This window comes from Crotalus tigris, unplaced genomic scaffold, assembly GCF_016545835.1.
Source record: "Crotalus tigris isolate CLP2741 ecotype Arizona unplaced genomic scaffold, ASM1654583v1 scf7180000017666.379230911805:20528666, whole genome shotgun sequence".
NCBI classification, from domain to species: Eukaryota; Metazoa; Chordata; class Lepidosauria; order Squamata; family Viperidae; genus Crotalus; species Crotalus tigris.
This window is the reverse complement of record NW_024096552.1, coordinates 14,057,619-14,075,109: the sequence shown is the minus strand read 5'-3', so window position 1 is coordinate 14,075,109 and position 17,491 is coordinate 14,057,619. Positions and strand designations below refer to the sequence as shown.

The 17,491-nt window shown below is 35.1% G+C and overlaps 1 protein-coding gene across 3 annotated transcripts in view; it reads right to left on the bottom strand.

Annotated features, from left to right (window-relative positions):
- Positions 1-17,491, bottom strand: part of VPS41 (VPS41 subunit of HOPS complex) — a 169,907-nt gene that overhangs the window by 134,666 nt on the left and 17,750 nt on the right. For all 3 annotated transcript variants that reach the window (XM_039336737.1, XM_039336738.1, XM_039336740.1), the window contains exon 4: positions 13,633-13,710. In XM_039336737.1, the coding sequence (XP_039192671.1) occupies positions 13,633-13,710 (78 nt within the window). The remainder of the gene's footprint in view (positions 1-13,632; positions 13,711-17,491) is intronic.

Here is a 17,491-nt window from a genome sequence, read left to right as displayed (position 1 = left end):
TAGGGCAGTACATATGCTAAAGAACATATGCAACTTTAAAAGTTCTACTGGAACAGAAAGGATATTGCTTACTTGTAACTGTACTTACTTGAGTAGTCATATGTGGTTCACATAGAGTTGATACCTATGTATAGCCCTATTCAGAACTTTTAACCGCTTACATTATTGTCTGACAGAGGTCCCATTTATTACACAGACATTATTAAATGTGGTTCCCCTGAACATCTTTAATTCTTCAAACTGACAGTGCATCTAAATGACCGGTAACTCACCCATGACTTTCCAAATAATTCTGTGAATACATGGTAAAGGACCATGTTACTTGCAACCATCTACCCTGAGGATATCTGCTCATCCTTCTAGATTAAACAGGGTGGGTGTGTTCCAGGTTCCATGTCTTAAATATTGCCATTTCATTGGATCTCAGAGGCATGTTTTTTTCATTAGCTGCAGCGGTCTTTGGAACAGTTATCAACAGACAGAAATCAGAGGGATCCCTACTCTTTTAGTCTTCCAGAGGGCTGTGAAGATCTGGCTCTTCTTCCAAGCATTGGATAAAGAAACCATTTGAGTTGTGACAGTATTTAGTTTGGAGGGGGAGGGGAGAGGCTGGTTGATTGATTTGATTTTAACTGTTTTGAGCTACCTAGACTGTGAGATGACAGTCATATAAGTCCTGAAAATAAATACATTAAATAAATATTTAAGTAATTGCCACTACAAGCAAATGGTTAGTTTTTCTTCTTGCTCACTCACATACATAACAATCTTTTTTGAGGAGATTAGATGACAGTAGAATGCCTTTTCAAGGACTGCAGCTCTCTGAAAACTGAGGCCAGTCTAAAGTGCTGAGTGATGGTGAGGTAGAAGAGAATGGCTGTCAATGCTATTATGTGGACTGCTTGTCCAATTCAGAGTAACACTTGATAGTTCTTACAATCATTTTATATCAATAGTGGAGGAAAATACCACTCCCTTTCAGAGGCCTTGGAAGCCAGACAAAAATATTTGTCCCAGGGAAATAGTGTAATATAATTCATATAAAAATAATGGACCTCCAAAGAATGAAGCAATGTTTCAATGCTATTGAGGAAAAGAGAAATAATGTGACATTCTGATTTAAACTGTTTTTGGAATTTTGCAAATATCTGAGTGAAAGATAATTTGTCTCTTTGAAACATAAGTAGTGATCTCTTTGTAAGGCATGCTGTGCTTGAGCTAATGAGCTTCCAAAAGACTACCTTTAGAAAAGGAGGTGAATCAGGACAGCAACCATGGGCTAACCAAAAGAGTTGATATAAAAAAACAGCAAAGGAAATGATCCAGTCCAGAAGTGGTGGAGATACCTGAGGATAGACATACCTAGTCTTTATGAAATGATTTACAGTAGCAAGTAAAAAAAATATTACCAAGTGAAGGAAAAAAAAGAGCAGTTGTAATCTAAATCTTTATTCAAAAGAGACCAAATTTCCTAGTTTCCAACATAAGGCTAAAAGACAATAGATTAGATATTGTATGAGGTCAAACTGCTGTGAATGTGAAACTTAAACTTGCCTTCTGAATTGAACTGAATTGAACTGAAATTCAATTAATAGTGGGTTAGAGGTAATTAGAAGTTGTGGGTGTGGGTGCTCCATTACTGGAGGTTTTTAAAAAGAGACTGGACAGTCACTTGTCTGAAATTATACAGGGTCTCCTGCTTGAGCAGGGGATTGGACTAGAAGACCTCCAATGTCCCTTCAAGCTGTATTCCGATTGATTGAAATGTTAAAATATGTTTATCTGTTCAACTTTTTTGGAAACCAATATAATTTGCTCTACTGTTTATGAGTGATTCGAGAATCAAACTCTCCAAAAGCTAAGTTGGAAGAAATTGAGTATAGATGAAAGATTAGTTCATTAGTTCATGCATTGCTTCTGGTGTGGCATATTTGTCAATGCTTTATTTAAATTAAATTTGTATATTAAAGATTGCATGACCTCTGTAGATACCATACACTAAATAATGGTTCAGAAGAATAAACTACTTCTGATGAGCTAAGTGAAACAATATAGGTGGCAAAACAGAATTAATTAAGTCTTTTATATTTTTTGCTAGATTTCTGTTCAGTGGAGAAATGAGCAAAACATTAAAAGAGTTTTCCAATGTAAAAGGTGCTGGTTCAGAGAGATCAGCATCTCCAGAAATTGGGGTCTTTCTCATCTTTGAATGGATTGCCTGGATGAAGACAGTGTAATGGATTAATGGATTAAGTGCCAGTTCAGAGAGATCAGCATGAATTCCCGTGGAGTTCTGTGGTTCTGTGGCTATAGACAAAATCTGAGATTAAATGGTCTTAGGAGATGCAGTTCCAACTGACCGAGGAGAATACAGCAGTCTTTGGGCAAGAGATTCAATCTTTCAGCCATGCTGGGCTAAAACTCAGCTGCAACATTAATATCTAGGAGAGAGAAGAATCTTTCAAAAGCTGTCATATCATATCAAGATGAAAACTCCTGTCTGCCACCTTTAAAGCTTGTTGTCAGATAGAGGCTCATAAATTATTACCTATTGTTTGGCATTTACCAATGGGAAAATGCACTGTTTATACCCATAAGAATTGCGGGAGGGGTTTGTGTTATTCCTACAATGCTGGCACTCAGGAAATTAGGTTGAAAGTTGAAAGCCTGTAATAGTAGAACAGGATTTCCTGAAAGGTGGGGGGACTGAAGGGTTTTGAAAACAACTAAAACATAAATTAAAAATCAGAAGGAAAAATAAAGAATTTCAATAAAGTGGGACAATTAACTTCAGAAAAAAAAGTGTTATTGCTTTGGCAGTGAAAAAAACCTGAAGAGCACTGTGCCCTAGGTCCAACTGAAAATCATTTTAGCAATAGTAAGACACAGGCAAGACACAGATAAACCTGGAGCAACCATTTTTATTAACTAATTGACTACTGTGTTTTCCCCCAAATAAGACCTTATCATTATTATTTTTTGCCTCCAAAACGAACACTAGGTCTTATTGGGGGGGCTTTTCCACTCACATCACCACGGCGGCATCGACAGCCCCACCCAGCCGGTCCACTTCATCTGCAGCCAAAGGAGCAGCTTCATTCTGCAGTTGGAAATGGAGCTCTGGCCTTTATTTTGCAGTCACAGGTCTTTCCAGAAGGCCTCTGACTGTGAAATGCAGCCCAGGGTATGCTGCCAGCGAGGAGAGGCAGTTGGCAACCTGGGGCTACTCCACACCCCTACCTCCACCCTAGCTTTATTTTTAGGTGTGTGCCTCACCCCAAAACTAGGGCTTATTTTGGGGGGTAGGGCTTATATTAGATTCACCACCTAATCAAGCTAAGGCTTATTTTCAGGGTAGGTCTTACTTTCAGGGAAACACGGTATTTACAAAATACTTGCTTGCCTGATTTTATGATAGTTAGTGAAAAATTATTTATTGATGGAGGCGGGGGGGAAGCCAAGAGCAGATCAAGTTTATATAATTCAAATGAAGAGTTCCAACCAACAATTCCTATCAATTCCAGAGCTCTGACAGAAAAAGAAATATTCATATATGTTGGGACCATCTACTATTCTTCTGAAATAAAAAAATGTGGGAATACTTGTTTTTGGAGACCTCCCAATTTGTATAACAATCCCACAGAATATGTAATAAATTTGAAGTATGCCACAAATATGAAACAACTGGAATACCAGCAAAATGCCTTTCAAGAAAATCACAATCAAACAAACTAAAATATCCATAAAAATCCCTGAGAAAGCATTGAAAAGGTTTATTTCTAAGGCCTGAGTTTTAAGCAACCATGGTGCAATTATTTTTTAAACAGCTTTTTACCTTTTCTGTGAAAGGTTATTATTTCAGCTTTAGATCATTTGTTCTGTTAAAATATTTTGACAAGAATGAACATCTGATTCAGAAATATTTACCCAATTGTATTTGTGACTATCCTATGCATTAGAATGTTGTATATATTTTTCAGCATTCACACATATGGCATATTTTATGTTTTGGAATACGGCTTTACATAAATTCTACATTGCACTTCTTCTACCATCCCAAGAAACTACAATAAACAATAAAAAATCTCCTCTTTCAATCAATACAATCCCTTAAGAGACCATGCTTCAGGACATTCACATAAAATATTAGCTTTATATATTTGCAGGAGATAAACTGAAGTAGAAGGCATTCAGTCAATTTTCAATTACTTTTGGCATCTCTGTATGATAGGATGCACGTTAAAAATCAGTGGACGGATATAGGCCAAAAGCATCTAAAGATGCAAATGAATTTTCCTAATTATAACCATAGAAATTACTATTTTCTCCTTGTCCAATAAAGTGTAAAACGTGTGAAAATGCACTTTATGCTGTGATTTTTGAACAAATGTATTTATGAGAAAGTTTTTGTGAAAATATTTAATCATATTATTACAGTCACATAAGATTGGACTCCAACCCAATTTTACTTGCATACTCAGAAAAAAAATAAATGTTTTTAAGACAGCTTACTTCCATTGGTTTTATGATCAGAGTCTTAGTTTGAATCTAAATCATTGTACTTTATTAAATCTAATGGCATATAATTTCTATTATAAATTATATATTTCTTTTAACAGTTACATTCAGTTCTCCTGCCACTGACAGGAATAACTTTTCCCAGCAGATCCCAGAGGAGGATTATCCTCCCCTTTTTTTCTGCAGTCCACATCCCTCCCCCTAAATTTACTCAAGAAAACAGAGATGAGAGACAACTTTATGTAAATGTATCACAACCTCCAATCTTCAGGGCCATTGAGCATATACCCTGTATCCATTAATTCAGAGAGGCAAGAACATGAAAATTTGAATTTAATAATTTCTAATAATTTTTATTAAAAAATCAAAATTACAACAATTGAAATCATACAAATTGTAAAACAATAAAACAACAGCAAGAAAAAAGTAAAAAAGAAAAAATAAGACTATAGTAAAGAAAATGAAAAGAAATATATCTCTCCTCCTCCTTTCTTTTTTTGGGGGGGGAAAGGGAAGTGAGAGCTGGGTTATTTAAAATGGCTTCAAAGAGACAGCCGCCTTCTACAACATCTAAGGTGGTTTCTTCTCCTATAACCTCTACTGCACAACCACAACAACAATCTAAACATGCACCACCAGCTCAGCCACCACCCTCCCCTCCTTTGCCAGGATTTTCAGCACAAGAGGCTAGAGGCATAATGGGAGATGCTGTAGCTCAATTGAGAGAGGAAATGAAGCAATTTCCTATACAGATTAAATCAGACATTAAATCTGACTTTAAAGAAGAGATAAGTGGGATAAAGGATCAAATGGAAGATAACAACAACATTTTGCGACAAGATATACTTGCAGCAGTCTCAGGCCTGGCTATGGTGGTGGTGAAGCTGGATGCAAGACTGGAGGAAGTCGAAGATAAAGTTGATTCTTTTGATGATAAAATCCAAGATGTGGAAAGAAAGGTGGAGACTTCACAAGAAGATATTTTGATGTTTCAGTATAGACAGATGGAGTACGCCTTGAGGATTAGAGGCCTCAAGGAAGATATGAATCAAGATTTGATGGAGGTGGTCCTTACTGATTTAGCTGTGGTTTTGAATATGGATAAAGGAGAATTGCGCAGAGAAGTGGAAAAAATTTATAGACTTAATTCTTGGATTGCTAAACAGAAGAATTTGCCTAGAGATGTGGTGATTTATTTTACAAAGAAGTCTCTGCGTAATGAGATTATACAAGCCTTTTATAATAAAAGATTCCAGATTGCTGCCCAAGATGTCATCATCTTAAAGGAAATCCCATCAAAAATTTTAAGAAGCAGGAAAGATTTTGCCTTCCTAGCTAATGAGCTTAAAGCTAGATTGATGCCATTTAGATGGGAAATTCCGATGGGTATTGTTTTGAGCCATGCGGGGACACGTTATAGATTGAATACGGTTGATAAAGCTAGAGAGTTTTATAATACGGTCCTGGGTGCAGGTTCAATTCTACCTGTTCAGAAATCCTTGAGTGGCAAAGAGGTGGATCAGCAATCTGAGGCATTAGGTTTGGTTTCTGCTGGGATGCTGCAAGCTGAATGGCAACGCCAAACAGAGGTTAAAGAGCAGAGAATGACTTGTGCAGCTTATAGACGTAAAGAGAAGGAGCAACGTAAGAAAGAGGCTAAAGAAACTTCTACTGAAACTACATCATCGCCGGTGGGAGGAGCAAGACCCAAGAGTTATGCAACACATGCAGCAATGGCAGATCTTGAAGGTGTCTTCTCCAGGCTGCGGGCCAAGAGTGATGGCAAAGTTTCTGACCTGGAATGTTAATGGATTGAATTCTCCTCAGAAAAGGAAAAAAATCTTTTACTATTTGAAGCAACACAACAATGATGTTATTTGCCTACAGGAAACTCATATTTTACTTAAGGATCAGAAATATTTAGTTAATGCTCGTTTGGGATCTCACTTTGTATCTTCTGCTCCTGGGAAAAAGGGTGGAGTTGTTATTTATGTTAAACAAAATCTACCAGCTTGTCTGGTCGAATCAGATCCCCAGGGAAGATATGTGATGATTGAACTTGGTTTATATGGTAAGAAAGTACTTATAGTGGGTCTCTATGCACCAAATCAGCAACAGGAACAATTTTATAAGTTGTTACATCAAAAAATAACATTGCTGGACTATAGATCTGTGGTATTAATGGGTGATTGGAATGGTGTCCTAGATATACAAAGGGATAAGAAAGGTTCTTCTCCTTTTTTTAAACAAGCAAAATTACCTAAAGCCTTTTTTGATATGAAGGAGGACTGGGAATTAAGGGACTATTGGCGGGAATGTAATCAAGAGGAGAGAGATTTCACTTTTTTTTCTGATAGACACCAATCCTTTTCAAGAATTGATTTTTTTTTTTTATTACAACGGACTTGTACAATAGAGTAAAGAATGTAAAGATTTTTCCTAGATCGTTGACGGATCATAGTCCAGTTTGGATGGAGTTGACTCAAGAAAAAGAGGAGAGAAGATCCTGGAGAGTGAATGAAAATTTGTTTAGACAAGAGAAGAATGTTCAAAAGTTAAAGGAGTGTTTAAAGGATTATTTTGTTTTGAATATGTATAAGGGGACTTCAATCTCAATGGTATGGGATGCAGGGAAAGCATTTATGCGTGGTGTTTTGATAAAAATGAATAATTGTTATAAGCGAAAGCAGACTCAGAAACGTAAAGAATTGGAAGATGAAATTAAATTAAAAGAAAAGTCCTTGATTTTAAATCCTTCTGATGAAAGTATTAAAGAATCTTTAAAGTTACTAAGGTCACAATTTAATATGTTGTTAACAGATCAAGCTGCAACTAACTTGTTGTTTATGAAACAAAATACATTTTGTAATGCTAATAAGCCAGGGAGATGGTTGGCTTATCAATTAAGAAAGAAACAGAGACAGAGAATAATAGAGAAAATAAACTATAAGGGTAAATTAGTTTCTCAGAAGGAATGGATCAAGAAATCCTTTTTGGACTATTATCAAAAGTTATATAAATCTACTAATGTGCAAATTTTAGATATAAATAAATATCTAAGTGAGGTTAATTTCCCCAGATTGACAGAGGATCAGAAACATGAAATTAATGGGATAATTACTAAGGAGGAAATTGCGTCAGCAATTCAACAATTGAAATCAGGGAAAGCACCGGGTACGGATGGGTTAACAGCTGTTTATTATAAAGCTTTAATGGAGGAGATGATTCAACCATTAAGTGATCTTTTTAATGGTATTCTACAGGGTTCAGAGATCCCTCCTTCATGGCGTAGTGCCTTTATATCACTGATTCCAAAGGAGGATCAAGATCTTACTTTACCAAAGAATTACAGGCCTATATCTCTTTTAAATGTGGATTATAAGATATTTGTTAAAATTTTGGTAAACAGATTGATGAGGGTTGTGCCTTACCTTATGCATAAAGATCAATCTGGGTTTATAACTGGAAGGTATATGAAAAATAATGTTAGACAAATTATTAATGTATTAGATAAGAACAACCAAGTCTCTGCAGGGCTGATATTTTTAGATGCCGAAAAAGCATTTGATCAATTGAATTGGCATTTTATGTTAAGAGTAATGGAAGAGATGAATTTTGAAAAGATATTACAAGCTCTTACGGTAATCTATCAAAAACAAACGGCGCAACTTATTGTTAATGGAGGTTTGTCAGAGGTTTTTACAATAGAGAAAGGTACTAGGCAGGGATGTCCATTATCACCATTGTTGTTTGTTTTAACATTGGAAATATTGTTGATTAAAATTCGAGAGTCGCAGGAAATTAAAGGAATAGAAGTTAATAAAAAAGAATATAAGTTAAGAGCCTTTGCGGATGACTTGGTTGTTACTTTGTCGCAACCTGTTCATTCTGCAGTAAAGTTATTACAGTTGATTCATTATTATGGTCTGGTCTCGGGTTTTAAGATTAATGTTAATAAGACTAAAATTTTACCTAAAAATATGACTAGTCAGGAGAAGCAGACTTTGGCTAACTCGACGGGTTTTGAAATTGTTAATAAGGTAAAATATTTGGGGGTGATGTTATCTGTTTCTAATGCAAAACTATTTAAAAATAACTATGAAAGGTTGTGGGCTAGGGTACAGAATGACTTGAAGAATTGGGAGAAGTTGCAATTATCCCTCATGGGAAGAATTGCAGTGATAAAAATGAATATTCTACCCAAGTTTCTCTTTTTGTTTCAAATGTTACCGATTTTGAAGAATGAGATTAATTTAAGTGAATGGCAGAAAGGCCTTAATAAATTTATTTGGGCAGGGAAAAAGCCAAGGGTTAAGTTTAAAATTATGCAAGACTTCCGCGAGAGGGGTGGGCTCAAGGTACCGAATTTGAAACTATATTATGATGCGGTGGTTTTAACACTAATCAGTGACTGGGTAAATTTGACAAATCCTGAGATACTTTACCTCGAGGGATGGGATTTACTTTTTGGGTGGCATGCCTATTTAATATTTAACAAAAAGATGGATTGGGTTTTTAAATCTCATATTTTAAGAATTTCTTTATTTAGGACTTGGAGAAAATATTATAAAAGTGATTTTAAAGTACCATTATGGGCCATACCTTGGCATGCGATAGAAGGAATAAAAAGAGGTGCTAAAATGGACATGGTGTCTTATAGACATTTACTTAGGTGGGATGGACAAAACTGGCAGTTAAAATCACGTGAAGAGTTAGCACAAGAAAATATTATTTATTCTTGGTTCCAATATAGGCAATTAGCAGATAGATGGAAGGTGGATTGCAAGGTGGGCCTTCTTAGAGAAGATGAAAATTTCATTAAGCAAGTGAAGGATCAAAGACAAGCCCACATTAAGAGAATTTATGGGGTTTTAGTTGAATTGGACTCAGAAACGGAACTAATTAAAGATTGTATGATTAGATGGGCGCAGAATTTTGGTGAGCCAGTTCCATTGGACACCTGGGAAACTATTTGGGTGAGAAATGTCAAATTTACACAAGCACAGAATTTAAGGGAGAATTTCTATAAAATGTTTTATAGATGGCACCTTGATCCACAAAAAATGTCTTTTATGTACCCTGACCTACAACCTAAATGTTGGAGATGTGGGTGTATGGATGCTACTTATTATCATATTTGGTGGTCGTGTAGAGAGATAAAAGCATTTTGGATTAAGATATGGTGGAATATCCAGAGAATTTTTAAAAGGAGGGTAAAATTTACTCCGCAATTATTTCTGTTGGGTATAGTTACTGATTGTGATACAAAGGAGGTTATATTGATGTTAAATTTGATTACAGCCGCGAGGCTGTTAGTTGGACAATATTGGAAGAAGGAATCTTTGCCTACATTGCAGGAATGGTTTCTTAAAGTGTCTTATTTGGCGGAAATGGCAAAGATTTCGGCTTTCTTAAAGCAACAAACGCAAGAGAAATTTCTTGCTGTTTGGGATAAATGGATAAAATTTATACAGTTTAAAATGGATATTAAAAAATATTATATAGCTTTTTCTTAATTTTTATTTTTATATATATACATATATATTTTAAAGTATAATTTTTTTTGATTGTTTTTTAATTAAGCCTATATTCTGCTCTGGGAAGCTCGGGGGGGAGAAGGGGGGGTGTTTGGGGGAGGTTGGGGAAGGGAGGGTTTGTTGTGTAATGTTTAGTTTTTTTCTTTGTATATGTTTTTTGTCTTTGTATTGTTTTGTTTTTTTCCTTTTCTTTTGTAAAACTTATAAAATTTTTAATTAAAAAAAAAAGAAATATATAAGTACATGACTTCCTCGTTCATCACAAACATAAACAATTTTAGTAACTTATCACCTTCTGTTAAGATAAAACAAATGGTCATTTTTTCCCATATTCCATCTTTTAATTTATAAACAAATCTTTAAAACCTCATCATTTCAGTTCTGATATCAACGAAGGTCCATTAAAGATTATCAGAGATGTATATATATTTTAACCTTGATCAAATAAACCAACTTCATATTCTTTCCTTTTACTTTTAATAATCTGGATCTTTAGTTTAATTTCCTAGAACATGATTTCTTTTCATTTTTTTCCTTTGTCTCTTCTGACAAAATTCTTCAAACCTTTAACAAGCCTCTTTTATAAATCCAATATAGAAAAACTATCTAGGTCACTGGTTTGTTATATATGATTTTAATTATTAAATCAGCTGGTTCTTTTGTATGTCCAGTGTAGGATTTTTTTCCATATTGTTCTTGAAGCATGTCATTTTTAAATCCACTTTCAGATTAGTCTCAATCTTGACAAGTAAACCTTGTTTCTCTTACATAACATCTATTATACACAGTCTATTTATACAGGTAGACAATCTTAAAATTAACTTGCATTGTTCAAAAATATTCTTCACTAAGCCCAGCATTAAAATATTTTGGTTTACTCTGTATTTGTAAATAAATTTAAGACTTCTCCTTTAATTGTAATCTTTAGTCCCTTCTACTTCTCGCTAATCTCCAATTTTCAAAGTCCTAATATTCTTTTAGTTAATACAAAACAACAATATTTTCTCATGGGAAGAAATTTTATACTTAATTCCAAAACATTTTTTCAAATCCATCTGGACCATTATTCATTTGTAACTTTCCAAAATCAAAGTTCTAATCAGCCTTTTGCTGTTTATTAAAAAAAGTTTTTAAAGTTCTGAAACTTGTATTTAAAACTTCTTTCATTAAGGATTAAAGGAAACCTACCATGTTTTTAGACTTGTCAATCCAAAGCTTCCTAATAACTGAAAAGCAGTTAAGAAGCAATTTCTGAAAATGATTAGAAAAAGAACTATGCAAACTAATTGACCATTCTTCTGCAACTTCCTTGTGGGGAGCAACTGTCTTATGGCTAAGCTCAAGTCTTCTCCTTCTATGGAGAAGAATTATGAAAAAGTCTACTCACTAGCTCTTAATTTGGCTGCAATTGTCAAATCCTCTTTTAGTTTGTCATTTGTTCCCTAGAATTAAATTTGAATTCTTGACAGAATACTATATAAAAGTTTCTTACTCTGCACCACAGTAATCAGCCAACTTCTGTTTATAGTTTAATTCTTGCATGCAACCAGGTTTTTGGTCTGATTGAGTAATACATATAAACTTTCTGCTGAAATATATTTAAAACTGAATAAATAAGTGAATTGGATTGAAAAAGTAATTTACTGAATCCTTGCTGGAAAAGCATGAGAAATGTATAGTCAGAAAATAGAAAAAGAAGCAATGGTCCCCTCTTCTGGTTATATCAGCAGAAAACCTTTCAGGGTGTTGATGTTGAACAGATAATTAAATCCTTGGAGGCTGCAGATGGTGCCCTAATATTATCTGTACACTGCTTTAAGTAATTTGGACAATTGTGTACCATAAGATTTCTTGAATTCATGTTGAGTTTGAGGTACTATCATGCCTAAGATGTCTATGGTACTAATTTATAGTATTTGTGTACTGCAGGTCCAGGAATGTTTGGAGGCAGCTAATTATTTAAACTATTTCACACTAGATTCAGACCTAGAATTTGCAAAAAAAAAAAAAAGAAAAGAAAAACCTTATTTAATGTCTATGAGGAGCTACTAGGAAAGATCATTCACAGATTTGGAACTTATTGCCCTAATATATATTAATAGTCAGTTGAATGTTCTTTCTTAGTCAGCATACGGTGGATGTTTCAAAGTTTTCTGCATGTCTCTAGACAGGAAAGGACTGGATATGGAAAAACAAATTAAATCTGAATTAAAAAACAATGGAATTGTGGCCAATTCCAGGATTCAGATAATAGGCTATGATGGATAGCGATGCATTTCCCTTTATGCAACATGTTCATAGTCTCGAGGTTGCCTTGGTTCCAGCACTTGGATTTAATGAATATGTGTTGGTAATTTTAAGCTGCTCCAAATCACAAATGTGAGTTGGAAAATTATATAAAATAAATGAGTAAATAATCAACTTTTATTTTCTCAATATATTTTTTGCCGTGTGTTTTTTAAAATAAATCTGGAAGTTATAACTGGCTTAAAATGTATCACCAAGAATGACTAATTGCAACTTTTGGGGATTCCATAGGAGCGTTGTGTTTAATTAGCTATATTGAAAATCAATTTATTTTCTTGTCTGTAGAAGGCATAGGGATGACCTTGACAGATAAGAGGAAATGATGCTATCAAGGCAATGGTCAGAAAAGCAGAGCTTGAACGTGGGCCAGGAAAATAAGTTGAAAAAACATCTCAGAGAAACATTCTCCAGTCCACATAGAATTAAAGGATGAGAGAGGAAGAAGCATATTCAGATTTCAGCAAAATTCTGCTACTATAGCTATGACAATAAAAATTCTCCTGGTCTATATGGGACTAGTTTTTTAGTCTGGTTTATCATATAAGGGCTTAAGTTCAGTTTAGATGCTCGCTCTGGTATATAAAATCTTGTATGGCTTAGGCATCTATAGGACCTTCTTCCCATGTACAGATATTTTTAGATTCTGGGGTAAGAATCAGGAGACTCCAATCAGGAGACTCCAACCATGCAATCTCTATGAAATAACAGACTCTAGTATAAATAGCAAATTCTGATTTTTCTGGTATATAATATGCTAAATTATCACTGGAGTAAAATCAGTCCCTCTTCTTTATTAGAGTTAGAAAAGAGCTTAAATCCTGTCTTTTTACCCAATTGTTTTAGCTGAAAGATAAAATTTTATATGGGTTTAGAATTTTTTTTGCAAACTGCCTAGAGCAGGAGTCCCCAACCCGTTCTGGCACCGAGCCGCAGCATGCCAGAAACCGGGCCGTGCAAACAAGCAAAGTCCCATCTGCGGAATACAAGCAGTACATGAAACTATGCCCCCTCCGGTCTGCAGAAAAACTTCTCTCTATGGAATCGGTCCCTGGTACCCAAAAGGTTGGGGACCTCTAGCTGCATTTCAATCTATCAACTCTTCAATCATTCATTCTTATGTTCATCATAATGTTCTATTGACAATGGGATGGCAACAAAAACTGCTATATGAAGTGCCTACAAAAGAATAAATCAAGTATAAATGTTATATTGATTTTAAATACAGTATTTTAGGTTGCAATGGTCTTATGGTAATATAATTTGTACTTACAATGTCAAACTTTTGTGTGATGTTTCCCTGGACATCTAACAAATAAACTTTGCCATAATGTGTTCCAAGTGCCAAAAACTAAATAGAAAAAAAATGGGAGAAAGACATTATCCAGAGAAATTATGATTGGGAGAGTATACAACATACCATTTGTTTGTTCTAAATATTATTGTACAGCAAAGTACCTCAAACATGAATCATGAATCATATAGTAACATTCCTAAAATTTATCCAAAGACTATAATAGCAAAATACAAATGACATCTAAAAAGGAGTTAATATAAAGCAAATAGTTGAGAATGAAATTGTAAAAATGTAAAACTCTCATTTACTGCATTCTTGACACGTTAAAAACTAGATAAAAATGAAATACTGCTATTTCAGCAATAGAAAAGCCAATTCTCCTTCTGGCCCTTATCATTTTTGATCTTTAACCTTTAACCTTCAGAGCAATATTCAAAGCACCAGATGGACTGATAGTAGGGCACCATAATAGTCGTGATAACACTAGAATGTATTCCCCTACAATTTGTTTTTTAAGGAAGTAGGAGAGGTGGCAACAGCGGAATAATAATAAAGATAAACATAATAGCACAATAGCAAAAACATTTGAAATTTTGTGATATCTCTGCTTGCAGATAAGATGAGATTTTGGCTTTTTTCCAAACAATGTTTGTATGTGTTATAAAACTACATGACTCCATTTATATAGTAAAACCAAGTTAATTTTTACTAGTCCAAACAAGCACCTACATTATTTCTACAAGTCTAGAAAACCCCCACTTTTTGAAAATGGCAGATCTCTGTTTTAGCAAACCCAGTCACCGGTCAATACAAGAAAAGTTTTGCATTGCAAATTACAAAGTCCACTTTGGTTTTACAGACACAACGTTTAGATGCAGATAGTTAGGAGCCAGCCTAGGGGAAAGATCAATCTGATTGAAAGATATGTGCTGCATGAGCACACAGAGAACTCAAAATAATGCAGAAGGGACTTAGGTTTTATGCCATCACATAGATAAAAAAACAGATTTAAAATATGATATCAAAAAGTTTGTTATTGCTTGGTATAAAACAGAGTGCCTTTCCTTCCTTTGGCTTTACTCAAGTGGTCAGACTGCTAAATTTTCTGTATTTCATTGCATGTGAACACGCTTCATTGCAGCCTATAATGAAATGCTCAAATTTACAGGCGCTACTAAGCATGTCAGTCAAGCAGCACAATCTTTTTTTTAATAACCTTACAGAAAGTCAAGGTTTAAAAGGATTTATCAAAATGGAATTGCTTAAAATGAAATTTCAGTTCAGGCACTTAAAATATGAAGCCACATTAAAGAGAAGTCAAAAAAGGCAGAAAGAGAGGCAAGGAGAGGGTTCATTAGAAATTCATCCCCTGCAATGCCTTTCACTCCTGCAAGGTTGCCTTTTTACAGAAAGAAAAAAGTCCCCAGGGTTAAAAAATCAATACTAGTTAATAAAACATCAGGTGTGCAGACATAACTAGGTATGACTATTCCACTGCACAGGCCTGCTAGAATGCACTGGGTGCCAGGACGATTAGTCATCCAATGCAGATAGCAGGTCCAGTGAAAATATGTTTTATCATTGAAAGAAAAAAATACTTCCGGAGGGAAAATATAAACCAGATTTTGTAGTCTGAACAAAGTAAACTGTTCTAATCAGAAAATACATCTATTGTAGATGCTACAGTTTTATTTCTTTTTATTTACTCATAGAGCAAGACGTAGCAAGGATACCCATTCCATTTTCAATTTTTAGCTTCAGCATTGTGCTAGACCAATTCCTAAAAGATGCTTTGTATCAACTTCTAACATTATGATCCTTCTCATAAATAGTTCAGTTTATAAGAAAACCAAAAGTGCTAGAAACAACCTTGTTATTATATTGTTCCTTGTGACACTATAATTAGGAGATTTTCAAATATAGAAACAGTTTATACTGCGGTCTAAGACATTTGCTTTTTAAAAAAGTAAACACCATCCTTGCAAGCTGTCAAACCATCAAAGCCCAAAAAACCTTTGCAGAACTGGTGATGATTAATAAGTCCAATAAGTCTGAACCTCTCCCATCATAATCAGCATGTGCATGCTATGTTTATATAAAGAGCATTACCTTTGTTGAAGTATGGTAAAAAATATATACTTGATAAGCATCCATGGATATTTAAATAATATGTAATAATAATAATCATAATAATCATAATAATCACAAGTGCAAAAGGCAGCCTTACTAGGAATTGCTTCCATCCTGCGACGATATCTGTAATACCATCAAACATCCACATCTGCCTATCCCAGGTCCTTGGTAAGGACTCGACAGGTAGACAAAATGCCAAATCCAGTCTGAACATCTGGCTAACTGCAATGATCCATAATAACAATCATTGCCAAGCAGTTGAACAATATACTACAAGGAGGAGAAATTGAAAAGTGGCTAACAACTGGGAAAACCTACCTAATAATGAAAAATCCAGCAAAAGGGGCAACACCAGGTAACTACAGGCCAATTACCTGCTTACCAACAACTTTCAAATTACTAACTGGTGTAGTAGCTGATGCAGTGCAACACCATCTAGTTGAAAACAATCTCTTTCCACCTGAGCAGAAAGGAAACCGCCCCAATAGCAGAGGAACAAAAGATCAACTCCTAATAGACAAAATGATCTTGGAAAACTGCAAGAGAAGGAAGACCAACCTGAATGTGGCATGGATTGACTACAAAAAGGCATTTGACTCTCTGCCACATGATTGGATAATAAAGTGCCTAGAAATAACAGGAGTCAGTAGAAACATCAGAAAATTTGTGCAAGGATCGATGGCACAATGGAAGACACAGTTGCAGATCAATGGTGAGAAGCTGGGAGAGGTTAATATCAAGAGAGGAATATTTCAAGGAGATTCATTATCAGCATTGCTATTTGTTATTGCACTGTTTCCTCTGTCAACAATACTGAATAACTCAGGACATGGCTATCAAACATCAAAAACATTTGCCAGACCATCCCACCTCCTTTACATGGATGATGTGAAGCTGTATGGAAAAACATCATCTGAAATAGAATCGCTGCTCAACACTGTCCGTATATATAGCCAAGATATTGTAATGGAGTTTGGCTTGGACAAATGTGCCACACTTACTATCAAACAAGGAAAAATAGTGAAAACTGAAGGAATCAAGATGCCCCACGAAAATAACATTAAGAGTCTGGATGAGGAAGAGTACTACAAATACTTGGGTATCCTTCAAGCTGACAACATCAAGCACACTGAAGTCAAGAAAAAGATTAGAGGTGAATACATCAAGAGAGTGAAGAAGATCTTAACGTCCAAACTCAATGGAGGAAATACCATAAAGGCAATCAACACCTGGGCAATCCCAGTCATTAGGTACACAGCTGGAATAGTGGACTGGACTCAAGCAGAACTAAAAGGAATGGATAGGCAGACCAGAAAAATAATGACAATGAATCATGCCCTTCATCCACGCAGTGACATTGATAGACTTTATCTACCAAGGCAAATAGGTGGGCGTGGAATGCTACAAGTACATCAGATGGTTGAAGAAGAAAAAATGGCTTTGGAAGAATATCTGAAGAACAATGATGAAGATGCACTGAAATTAGTATATCAGGAAGGCTTACTAACTACTGGAGAGACCAAACTGGCCTACAAGAAAGACCAAATGAAGAACAGAATAGAGGCATGGGAAGACAAAGCACTACATGGCCAATACATGAAACAAATAGCTGGGAAAGCAGATAATAATAAAACCTGGCAATGGCTAAGAGCAGGAAAATTGAAGAAAGAGACCGAGGGACTAATTCTGGCTGCACAAGACC